The 13284-nt window shown below is 37.5% G+C and overlaps 1 protein-coding gene across 2 annotated transcripts in view; it reads left to right on the top strand.

Annotated features, from left to right (window-relative positions):
• The window catches only part of TMEM245 (transmembrane protein 245), a 108013-nt gene that overhangs the window by 44079 nt on the left and 50650 nt on the right, over positions 1 to 13284 (top strand). The window contains exons 7-9 of one of the 2 annotated variants that reach the window (XM_049784545.1): positions 1961 to 1984; positions 8000 to 8104; positions 12501 to 12583. In XM_049784545.1, coding sequence (XP_049640502.1) covers positions 1961 to 1984; positions 8000 to 8104; positions 12501 to 12583 — 212 coding nt within the window. The remainder of the gene's footprint in view (positions 1 to 1960; positions 1985 to 7999; positions 8105 to 12500; positions 12584 to 13284) is intronic. The other variant, XM_049784550.1, reaches the window with a different exon arrangement.

The following is a 13284-nucleotide window of genomic DNA, read 5'->3' as shown; positions in this document are numbered from 1 at the left end:
TCTTATTGTCTGTCTTCTAAAAGGTTTGCTAGTTTTAATTCTTTGCTAGTGTAACATAGGAGAATATCCAATCTAACTACAGCTCTTAGCTGTGTACTATATACTTAAAAATATATATGGAAGGTTTTCTCCTTTATTTTTGAAAGATGAATGTCTCTGAATTTTTTTGTTTGTTTTGTTTTGGGGCCACATCCTGCGGCACTTGGTTTACTCCTAGTCTGCGCTCAGAAATTACTCCTGGCAGGCTTGGGGAACCACATGGGATGCCAAGGATCCAACCTGAGTCCATCCTGGGTTGTCCACATGCAAGGCACATGTCCTACCACTGTGCTGTCACTCCAGCCTCTCTTTCAATATTTAAATAAAAATAAATTTTGGGGGTTTTGTTTTAGAATCACACTTTGTGATGCTCACGTTTGTTCTGGATAGTGCTTAGTAAAACATGGGGATCAAACCCTGGCCTACTAGAGGCAAAACATATGCTCATTGGGCTATCTCTTGGGCCCTAAATTAAATTAAAAAAATCAAGCTCGACTGCTCTATTAATCTTACTAGGAAAAAAAAAAGGAGGATGGCCGGAAAGATAGCATGGAGATAAGGCGTTTGCCTTGCATGGTTCAAATCCCGACATCTCATATGGTCCCCCGAGTCTGCCAGGAGCAATTTGTGAGCGTAGAGCCAGGAGTAACCCCTGAGCGCTGCCGGATGTGACCCAAAAACCAAAAAAAACCAAAACCAAAAAAATACACACAAAAACCTAAGGAGAATGACTGAATTTAGTTCACACACACACATATATATATATAATATCACTGTCAGAAGTGATAGAAACTAAATCCTATATTTGATGTTTCTGTGTTTGGCTCTTTATTTAGAAAAACAGCTTTTTTTTTTCTTCAGTGATGTTCCAGGGACATCAACAAATATTTGTTAATGGAAAAACACATGCAAATTTGACATTTTTGCTAAAACAAATGAAACATTTCGGCTCTATGTAATACTAAAGGTCAGAATTATTATCACAGAGCGAATATTTGTTTAACTGTAATTGGTGATCAAACTATATTCTGTCTAGTATATAAATACATTTTATTTGCTGCATTGGGAATGAAGTTTATTTTCATGTTTCTATTAAATCTTAATTGATTAGATCAATGTTTCTGAAATTGATTCTTCCCCCTTTAGGAAATTCCCTCTAGAGTATGTAAATGTGCATTGGGTGTACTTGAGGACAAATGTCACAAGAGAGCATTTATAATCCTCCTGATGAAATTATGCCTTTTTTGCCTTTATATATTTTAATGTCACAATAGTCTTAATTCCTAAAATCTCCAGTTTTGAGGTTTTATGTGTATCATCAAGAATTGCTTTTTGTATACTAAATACTGTAAGGCTTAGATGAGGTGACATTTAAAAATTAACAGTAAGTTATTATATACAGTTAAACTAAAATATACCTAAAAATGGGGATGGAAGAAATTGTACCGAAGATTAACAGAATCTTAAAGGTGCCAGCCTTTTGGCCAGGCATTCATTATTTCATTATACTGAACTGTTTTACTTTAAAACCTATTGGGAAATTAAGACTGTAAAAATAAATAACTGTAGATATAGTGAAACTAGTATATGAATGTGAATTAGAAAAATTATCACCCTGGGAATGACTCATTACTCCTAGAAGCATTTTTACCTATTTTTATTATTGTATCATTAATAAAGCTTGTGGTCACCATCATTTCAATCATTATGTATCTAAAAGGAAGGCCACATTCAATAGGTTTAAAAATTGTTAATGTGTTATGACTTTTTCCTTTGGGATAATTTCTTCAGTTTTTTTTTCTGGGGTAATTTCCTCTCCATGCTTTAGTGACTTTCTTTTCTATTCATACTGTTATGGCATTCTCTAATGATATCCTACTATTCTTATCTTCTTTTTCTCACCTTATCCCCTGTCCTCAAGCTTTGGCACTGGCTAAATAAGAAGGTAAATGAACACACAGATATTGGTTTTTACTTTTGAACTCTGTAACTTCTACTTTTACATCTTCTCTCGCTGTGTTTCAATCTGAATTTTGGTTTTTAAAGTTCTAATTATAAGCTATGGAAGGTCGTAAAGCATTATGATCATAGTACAATGATAATTTGTTAAAACTCAAAAGATTCTTTAGGATATAGAGGGTATCTCCTTGTTCCAAGATTTATTATTATTATTTTTGATTCTTTTGTTTTTGGTTTATATGGTCCTTCTGTTCACTGTAACTTATTTCTATCCCTTTCTGCTCATAACATGCAATTTTTTTTTAAGTTTAGATTTGAAGTACTTACATTATGCTCTTGGTTAGTAACAGTTTTTTCTCTCCTTTTAAAAATAGCTAGCAGGACAGGAAATAAAACTAAATAAATAAATAAACAAACAAACAAATAAATAAATAAATAAAAATAGCTAGCAGGGGCTGTAGCAATAGTACAATGGGTAGGGTGTTTATTTGCATGTGGCTAACCTGAGTTTGATCTTCATCATTTCATATGAACCCTGAGCCTACCAGGAGTAATTTCTACCACAGTGCCAAGAGTAACCCATGATTGCCACCACGTGTGACCCAAAAACAAAAAGAAAAGGAAAGGAAGAAGGAAGGAAAGGAGAGGAAAGGGAAGGGGAGGAGGAGGAAGGTGAAGAGGTGGAGGAAGAAGAGGTGGAGGGAGAGGTGAGGAGAGGAGAGGAGCTGAGAGGGAAAGGAGAGGGGGAGGGTAGGGAGGAAAGGAGGAAAGGAAGAAAGAAAGAAGAGATAAATAAGGAAAGAAAGAGATAAGGAAAGAAAAGAGGAGGGAAGGAAGGAGAGAAAGAATAGAGAAAAATAAAGAGAAAGAAAGGAAAAAAGAAAAGGAAGGAGAGGAGAGAAAGAGAAGTAGAGAAAGAAAGAAAGATGGAAGGAAGAAAAATAAAGGAAAAAAGAAAAAGAAAGAAAGAAGAAGGGAGGGAAGAAGAGAGGGGAAACGGGTTCTTGGGGCTGGAGCGATAGCATAATTGGTGGAAGTTTGATCCCTGGAATTCTTTTTTTTTTTTTTTTTTTTGGTTTTTGGGCCACACCCGTTTGATGCTCAGGAGTTACTCCTGGCTATGCGCTCAGAAATTGCCCCTGGCTTGGGGGGACCATACGGGATGCCGGGGGATCTAACCACGTTCCATCCTATGCTAGTGCTTGCAAGGCAGACACCTTACCTCTAGCGCCACCTTCCCAGCCCCTATCCCTGGAATTCTTTTTTTTTTTTTTTTTTTTTTTTTTGCTTTTTGGGTCACACCCGGCGGTGCTCAAGGGTTACTCCTGGCTGTCTGCTCAGAAATAGCTCCTGGCAGGCACGGGGGACCTTATGGGACACCGGGATTCGAACCAACCACCTTTGGTCCTGGATTGGCTGCTTGCAAGGCAAACGCCGCTGTGCTATCTCTCCGGGCCCTATCCCTGGAATTCTTTATGGTTCCCCAAGCCGACCAGAATTTATTTCTGAACACAGAGCATAGAGTAATCCCTGAACGCCAACTGGGTGTGGCTCAACCCCGCTCCCAAATTTATAAAAATAATTCTAAAAAATTTAACTTAAAGAATGTGCATCTATGATGAATCTTCCATAGGACTGCATAGACTTACAATAGGTACAATTTAAATACTTTCAATAGGGATAATCTAGATAAATAAGGGAGTGCTGTATCTCTAACATTTAATGCACATATATAGAAGATACAAATTTAATATAAAATCTCAAGAATAGGTAGTAAGAGATGATATCATTTATGTGAAATGAATTTAAGCATAATAAGACTAAGTATTTTTAGTGGGTATATGATAGGAGCTTTAAAGAAAATGTAGTTCCTTGGGGCCAGAGAGTTAGCACAGTGGGTAGTGCATTTGATCCCAAACGATTCCCCAAACCTGCCAGGAGTGATTTCTGAGCACAGAACTTAGAGTAACTCCTGACTACCTCCAGGTGTGGCCCAAAACAAAAACAACAATAACCAAAAGTACCTCTTAAAAATAGAGCTAGTTGGGGCTGGAGGGATAGCACATGAGGTCGGGAATTTGCCTTGCACACTGTCGACCCAGGTTTGATCCCTGACATTCCATTTGGTTTCCCAAGCCTGCCAGGAGTAACTCCTGAGTGCCACTGGATGTGTCCCAAAAAACAAATACAAAAAATAGACCTAGTACCTCTTAGAAATAAAAGTGTTTACTTTTGAATGTAAAGATTAAGATTTTTTCTTTCTATTGATGTGGAGGAAAGGACAAAATGCCTAAAGTTTTCAATTTTGGATTGACTTTTCTGTATAAAATAGACCCATACAGGGCTAAAGCGGTAGTTCAGTGGTTAGGCATTTGCCCTCCACACGGCTGACCCAGGTTCAAGCACCAGTTTCCCATATTCCCCATGAAGAGTCCAGGTGTGGCCCCAAAACCAAGAGATCTGTACAACTCCAGTATTGTCACCAACAGCAACTACCACCACCTAAATGTATTGGTTGTGCATACCTCCAATTTCCTGCAAAACTGTGTAAATTGAAAGAGGAAAAAGAAAACTAGTGTAAGTTAATTCATTCAATTCTTGCAAAAGGTTGGCCTATAAGCATTAGCCACATTTTCTCTACTGATCAGAGCTGGTGGCTTTAGATACTTTTTCAATTTGTATTTACTGAAATGAAATTGCCCTAAGAGATTGAATAGCATGACAATTAAAACCTTCAGATTCAATGTTAGTTAACTTTCTGGCTAAATGAATTAGATTGTCTTATATTATAAACCGAATCCATTTTAATTAGTTTTTACGAGTTCTAATAACTTTTTTCTTTTTGATGATTCCATGTAACAGATAAGCTTTGGTAGCGAGGTAGAGTGATTGTTTGAAATTCTGTTATATGCTCCCCCCAAATCACATGAACACATTGAATATATTCCATTCCATTATAACTAACAATACAAGCGAGATCAAAAATCCCAGCCCTGGGTATTTGGTATTGTAAGTTTTAGTGAGGTCAATCAGGTAGGATTATTTGGAAGGTAATCTGTTTCTCAAGACATCATTGCTTTCTTTTTCTATTCTCTCTCTTTTTTTTTTTTCATTTGGGCCATACCCGGCAGTGCTCAGGGGTTACTCCTGGCTCTGCTCAGAAACCGCAGGCTTGGTGGACCATATGGAATGCTCAGGATCTAATCAGGATCTGTCCTGGATAGGCAGCATGCAAGGCAAACACCCTATCACTGTGCTATCACTCTGGCCAACTTGTTACTTCCTTTATTTTTCTTACTTGTCCTGTCTTATCTGCTTCCTTTCTCTATAGTTGTCTCTGTCCAAGTTTCTCATTCTGTGCTTAAAGAGCCCTGTTTCTCTGTGAGTCATTTCCAATTATTCTTTCATTCTAAGCTTTCTTGATTTGTTTTTCCCCTTTCTGTAGTTCTTTGTATCAGCCCCTTCCATCCTCACATTTTCTTTCTCTTTTCCATAGTTTTGCTATCTTTCTTCACTGTCCTTGTAATGTTTTTAAATCCAGCCTATCCATAATGTGAGCAAAACTATCCAGTGCCACTTTCTTAGCTTATATATTGAGCATTAAAGTAAGGTCATTTATTTTATTTCTTTTTGTTTTTGCTTCACATCTGGCAGTACTCATGAGCTACTCCTGGCTCTGCACCCAGAATTCGCTCCTGCAGGCTCAGGGGACCATATGGGATGCCGGGAATAGAACCAGTGTCTGTCCGGGGTTGGCGTGCAAGGCAAACTCTCTACCACTATGCTATCGCTCCTGCCTCAAGGTCATTTATTTTAATTTTTGAATGAGTTTTGTCATTTAACCATTAACCCTTTGAATATGAATTTTTAGTGATTTTTGAAGGTTCTTATTCCCACCCACAGATATGAGGCTTGTTACAGAAAAATTTTACTGTGGTTTAACAATAAATTTGGTTTGCAATGTTGATGTTCATAAAATATGTCTGCGAAATAATTCACGGATTTTTGTTTCTGATTTTGCTCTTTTAGGGTGCTAGGGATGAAACCTAAGTCTCATGAATTGTATAACATCCCTGGTAATATTTTGTATTTTATAGTTCAGAATAACCTAGCACCGATTTAGATACTCATATTTCCTAAATAGAATATTACTTACATTAAAAACATGTTCAGGACAGGATTTTTCTAAAGCAAAACAGATTCCCAAATTATAATTTATAAATGTAAATCTGGTCTTAGTTCTGGAATTATTTTATTTATACTCATTCATAAATATCCATATATAATGAAGTTACCATGTGGTCATACTGATTGGCTTTGGAGATTGAAAGATATGCAACACACCCTTCCTTTTCTCAGAAACTATTTCAAGTACTAGGCAGAGTTGGTTGAGAAACTTTTTGGTTTCGTTGATTTTAGAACTTATTTTCAATATATGAAATCTGACCTTCCATATCTTAGAATTAAAAGCTATATTGTGTTTAGTGTTTTGTAGCATGAATTAACTCCCCTGTTTAAGACTAATTGTCAAGATAAAAGATCAAATTTAATATTGCTTATAATATTGCTCTCTTAACCACAACATGTTTTGTGAGAAATTAAGGGGAGAGGGTAGAAGCTTATAATCATTGCTTGAAAAATAAATGTTTTAGAAGTCACTTTTTTAAAGTTGCCATTCTTTGCTCTTAGATGTTTATTTTAACTTGCTATTTGAACAGCATAATTCCAGATCTAAATGAAGGAAAACTGATTCAGGAATACAGTGGCTCATGTTGGGGTTGAAAGGTGCAATATTGTGTTTAAATAGCTATCATATCATTGATTACATTTTTGAAATGCTACATAGTATTTGCATGGCTAGCTTGATAGCAATATATTAGAACCATCATATAGCCTGAAAATAAAAATTTAAATGTATTACTCATAGTTGTGAAGGATGAGAAGCATTATATTCAATATGTCAAATTGTAGGACTGCAGAGATAGTATAGCAAGTAGGGAATTTGCCTTGCATGCGGCTGACCCCTTTCATTCACCCCGTATAGTTCAAGCCCTGCCAGGAGTGATCCTTGAGCACTGTCAGGTATGGCCCACCCACCCTTAAAAGATAAATTGCATTTTTATGAAGGGCAAACAAACATTTAATGGTGGATGAAGGAATGACCACAGTATTAATGATTCTTCTTTATTTATGGTCCTTAATATGACTTCCTATATAGCTTAGGATTTTAAAAAAAATAGAAATTGAGAATTGGATATTGGATTTTTATTAGTATTTTATTATTGAATAACTCAAGTATAAAAAGGATAAGAACAACCATATGACTTTTCCTGCTTGATAAAACATTACGTAAAGAACAACCATATGACTTTTCCTGCTTGATAAAACATTATGTAACTGAAGCCAATTCTGTATCTTTCCCTGACTTTCCCTGCCTCTCAACCCTTGGCCCCCAGGGTAACTGTTCGTTCTGAAACCTATTTATCATGTACTTTGACACTAGATTTCTGTCATCACTGTGTTATGATTACCTAGTGACATTAAGGAGAAAGTATTTCTAATGTAATTCCTCTTTAAACTACAGAATTTAGGACATAAATATTTTATATCAGACACATTTTCTCAGTACTTGTTGATAGTTTAAGGATGAGATTTGAGATCAGCTAATGGATTGTCACTATTTTGTTCAGGTTGTATACCAGATTGTAAGTCACTGAAAACTAGGACTACAGTAGAATTCAGGCATAGATGTAGATTATGCTTAAATTGACTGCTTTTTCTTAGCAGTGACAATAACAAACTATTTCTATAACAACCAATTAATAATTAATATTCTGAATTCATTTTCTAAAGTTACTTACAGCTCTCACTGCTTTAATCATTAAGCCATACCTTAATTTGCAGTGCCGAATAACCTGTTTTGCCTTCATGATATTTAAATGCTTATGTGATTTTTATGAAACTGAATTTGAAAGAAATAATTTTTTTCATTTCTGTGCAGATGATCATCTGGTTGGAGAAGATGTTAGACAAAATTATTAGCATTTTCATCATATTTTTGTTAGTGATAGGAACCCTCCTTTTAGCCCTGCTCCTGACTGCAAAGGTAAAGTACAGTTCCATTGCTATGAACCTCTTTACTTGTTAGAATTGTGGTGTGAGAAAGAAGGGAGGCTTGGCATTGAGGCAGCCAGGGGAAAGGGCAGGGGAAGGCGAGAGGGAAACTTGGGACATTGGTGGTGGGAAATGTGCACTGGTGAAGGGTGTTGTATATTGTATGACTAAAACTCTATCAAGAACAGATTTGTAGCTGTAACTCACTATGGTTCAATTTAAGACTTTATTTAAAAAAAGAAGTTAGACTTGGGAAATGTTATTTTGCTTACAACAATGTATAACATATACAGTATTTTTACAGTTTTGGGGATGGAGGGAGGAGCGAGATTGGGAAGGAAGTTACACTCATCTTTGCTTCTCTGCTCAGGGCTTTTTTCTTTTCCTTTTTTTTGGTTTTGTTTTTTGTTTTTTTTTGGGTCACACCTGGCGGGGCTCAGTATAATTACTGAGTAATTATATAATTACTCCTGGCTCTACACTCAGAAATCGCTCCTGGCAGGCTTGGGAGACCTATGGGATGCCGGGATTCAAACCACCGTCCTTCTGCATGCAAGGCAAACACCCTACCTCCATACTATCTCTCTGGCCCCTCAGGACTTATTTCTAATTCTGTAATTAGGGATCATTCCTGGTAGTGTTTGAGGGACAGTATGTGGTGCCAGAGATTGAATCTGGGTCAGTACTATGCAAGGCATAGTGCCTACCGTACTCTCTTTGTGACCCAAAATATTTATGATTTTTATGTTACTAATTTGCCATAAATATGAATAACAACATTGTTTTTACATATTGGATGAACAGATTTTTTAGAGATCTGTGGATAATATCATACATGTCAATAGACATGACTTGGCATCCTTTATGGTGAAAAGAAAAAACATGGTAAAAATACTGGAGGTTGGGGCTGGAGAGATCAAGCTCAATTCTCAGCACTTCATATGAACCCATGAGCACTTAGAAGAATGATCACTGAGCACACAGAGTAAGGAGGAAGTTCTGAGCACCTCTGGATGTGTTCCCCCAACACAAATACTTGAATAAGAACAGAAAAATTTGCCTACTCGATGAAAAGCATAATATATTAACAGATTCAAGTAATTCAGTAAACCTTTAGTAGAATAAATATACTCAGACATGAAATTATGCTTTAATACTTTATAGTCAGATTCTAAAAGCCAATGAGAATTTCTTGCAAGAATCAATTGTTAATATTTTACTTAAGCCTTAGAATTAACAATGAGTGCTAGTAGAGAGTAGGGAGTCAAATCTGGGGTCTAGAAGAATTATACTCAGTGAAACTACTCCGATTTTGTTTGTAAGGAATATAGGAGGAGTTTGGGACACACGAGGCAGTGCTCAGGGGTTTCTCTGGGCAATTCTCAGGGGATTTGTGGTCCTAGGGATCCAACTTGGTCCTTCCAGATACAAAGCATACACTCTCACTGGCCTTAGAGAAACTATTCTTGAAAAACGAAAGCAAGGAAACAGAGACTACACAGTATTGCCTCATATATGACCAACCTGGATTTGATCCCCAGGACTCTGTAGAGCCCCCTTAGTCTACCAGGAGTGATTCCTGAGGTCTTTGCTCTAATCTACATCTGAGTACCATCAGATGTGGCCAGAGGTGGGGGGGGGGGGCAAAATAAGGACCAGAGAGATAACTCAGTGGGCTGAGCTATTACGCTGGAGCCCAGGTTTAATCCCTGCCTTCTGTGTAATCCCTGAGCATTAAGCTGAGCATTGCTGGGTGTAGCCCTAAAACAAAATAAAACAAAAAGGTAAAGTAAACCCTCGCTATAAAAATGTTAAAGGAATTCCGTCCCATAATTGGAGACATTCCTCTGCTTTAGTGATGGGACACTGAGAGCCTCTCCTAGTGCTTTTTAGTGTGTGGGCCTGGCAATGCAGGGACCACCCAGGCTCAGGAGGCAGCAGCTATGCTGGGTTCTGTTCAGGCTCTGTACTCCTTATCTTTGAGCAGTTTCCTATTGAGTATTTTACTGTAAGTTACTCATTAACTCAAAGTAAATAATGAGAAACTAAAGATGTGTGAAGCTTAAGATAAAATAGCAAGTTCTATTGATTTTAGGGAAATCAAAATGGCTTGCCAAAAGATACTTAACACAAGAGAAAAAAAGAGGAATGCTAGCTGTGAGATAGAAAGCAAAAAGCAACAGAATGACAGTTCTAAATATAATCATGTCTGTAGTCATTTAAAATATAAGGTAACTAATTAATATTTAGAGGTTTTCAGATCTTAAAATTTTTTATTTTAAAACATTAAAAGATTTTTTATAAAGCAAGCTTCAACTGAATTTCTCCTCTTCCTCTCATCTCCTCCTCTTCTTCCTACTCTCTTCCTCCTCCTCTTCCTCTCCTCTTTCCTCCTCCTTTTTCTTTTTCCTTCCTTCCTTCCTTCCTTCCTTCCTTCCTTCCTTCCTTCCTTCCTTCCTTCCTTCCTTCCTTCCTTCCTTCCTTCCTTCCTTCCTTCCTTCCTTCCTTCCTTCCTTCCTTCCTTCCTTCCTTCCTTCCTTCCTTCCTTTTCTTTCTCTTCTTTCTTTCCTTTCCCTTCCTCCTCCTCCCCTCCATACCTGGTGGTTTAGCCCTGGCAGGTTTGGGGGACTATATGGAGTACTAGGGAAAAAAACTCAAGTACCCTACCCACTGTACTATTGTTCTGGCCCCTGAATAGTATTTTTAAAAAATATCCTTCAAATCCAAAACATTTAAAATATTCACAGTAAAGGGACTATGATGATGACTTACATGGTAGAACACAAGTCTAGCAACCAGTGCTATTCTAAACCTTCAGCCCTTGTTGTCCAGGAGTATTGATCTCTCAGGTCACCTGAGTGCCACCATTTAAAAAAGACTGACCGAGAATTAGAAAAAAGAGATGTACTATGAAACGGTACAGAGGAGAGATGGGGATTGATTATATTAGTTTTAACAATATGATTAATAGAGAAAGTTACTAGATACAGATAAATACTTTTATATGATAAAAAGTCATCACAGTTATAAATGTGTATGTTGTAAATGTTATAAATATATGGTATATGTCAATATCACAGTTATAAATGATATTGGGCCAATAGTAGACGTGTACTTAATAGTGTAGCTTTCATTTATATGAACTACTCAGAATTTCAAAGAGAAACATGGTTCAGAGAGATAGCACAATGGTAGGGTGTTTGCCTTGCATGTAGCTGATCGGGACGGACTTGGGTTCGATTCCTGGCATCCCATAGGTTCCCCCAAGCCTGCCAGGAGCGATCTCTTGAGTGCAGAGACAGGAGTAACCCCTGAGCGCCGCCAGGTGTGGCCCAAAAACCGAAAAACCAAAAACAAAACAAAACAACAACAAAATATCCAGACCAAAAAAGGACAAGTAGGCAACCTAATGATTACAGTTATCATCATTTTGTTGATGATAGGGGAAGATAAGTTCTGAGATAAAGTTATAAGTTGACTTTTTAAAAAGTTAGAATCCTTATTCAGTTGCTTCTTGCCCCCTATACATGTTATATATAAGTTCATGTGGATTGTATGTGTGTGTGTGTGTGTGTGTGTATTTTTTTTTGGTGAAAGCTATATTATAGATCAATTTATTTATATTACTTGTTTACAAATATTTTAGGGTGTGCTCAGGGCTTCTTTTTTTTCTTTTTTTTTTGGGGGGGGGTCACACCTGGCAACGCTCAGGGGTTACTCCTGGCTCTATGCTCATGAATTGCTCCTGCCAGGCTTGGGGACCATATGGGATGCCAAAATTCAAACTACCATCGTTCTGCATGCAAAGCAAATGCCCTACCTCCATGCTATCTCTCTGGCCCCAGGGCTTACTTTTGATGCTGCTCAAGAATCTTTCCTGAAAAAAAAAAAAAAGAATCTTACCTGGCAGGGCTGGGGAGATCACATGGGGTGCCAGGGATTGAATCTGGGCTCATGTGCATTTCTGGTCCCTATTTACATATTTTTTTATAAGTAAATTGTTGAGATTCTGACCATAGTAGGGAATTTATAATGTACTTTAAATCCCATAAGGGTATATCATAGGGTATAGCTCAAATTTTGAAATTAGTTGAAACTAAGTCACATGACCATTTGGCTATAAATAATAGTGTTCCAATAATAGCATAGAAAATAAACGTTAGGGGCCGGAGCGGTGGCACAAGCGGTAAGGCATCTGCCTTGAATGCGCTAGCCTAGGATGGGCCGCGGTTTGATCCCCTGGTCTCCCAAGCCAGGATCGATTTCTGAGTTCATAGCCAGGAGTAACCCCTGAGCGTCACCGGGTGTGGCCCAAAATCCAAAAGAAAAAAAGTTATAGTGGACTTTTTTAGTAACAGCAATTTTTTTTTCTTTTCTCTATGCTGTAGGTACATCAAGAAAGTGTGCATATGATTGAAGTCACAAGCAGTTTGATTAATGAAACGCTAGCAAATCACCCTGAGTGGGCAAAGTAAGATGTTATGATGACAATCAAGATGGCTGACTTAGATTCAGGATCTGTTTTGATCCTGAAGGGATTTGAATGATAGGACTTGCCAAAACAGAGGAATGTGTTATTTTTATATGAGAATGGCATGTAATAGAGGAGAAAGGGTGGTGAAGTGGGAGAAAGTGCCAGAGATATTAGGGTACAATGTATGGTAAGTGACACCTTATACTAGTGTGGGAATGCAGCTCATGGTCATAACCATGTATCACATGTGCTCAGTCCCAGACTTGATCTTCAGCTCCATGAAGCCACACCAACATTAGCTGGTCTGGCTTTTGATGGTCCCTGAGCACCACCACTTATGCCCCTGCAGCTAAATCAAGTCAAGGGGCCTGAGAGACGGTACCTTGGTTAACGCATTACCTGGTACATAGCACTGCATGTGGCTCCCTGAATACTGCAGGGTGTAGCCCCAGAACCTACCTCACACTGCCCTCCTTCACCTCCAAAAAAAAAACACAAACAAAAACAAAAACAAAAAAAAACAAGATAGACAAAAGAAAAAAATTGTATCCTGCAGTTGAGATTTGCAGTTTATTATCAGGTTCATAATTTACAAAAACACCATTACCTACACAATGTTCTTTTATATTTTTCAGAGTGATTAAGGTAGGTTGAGGAAATTATCTCTGGTTCACAGATGAGGAAATTTGACTGAAATT

The sequence above is a fragment of the Suncus etruscus genome, chromosome 1, assembly GCF_024139225.1.
Source record: "Suncus etruscus isolate mSunEtr1 chromosome 1, mSunEtr1.pri.cur, whole genome shotgun sequence".
In the NCBI taxonomy this organism is placed as follows: Eukaryota; Metazoa; Chordata; class Mammalia; order Eulipotyphla; family Soricidae; genus Suncus; species Suncus etruscus.
The sequence above is the reverse complement of the archived record's forward strand: the minus strand, read 5'-3'. Positions and strand labels throughout refer to the sequence as shown.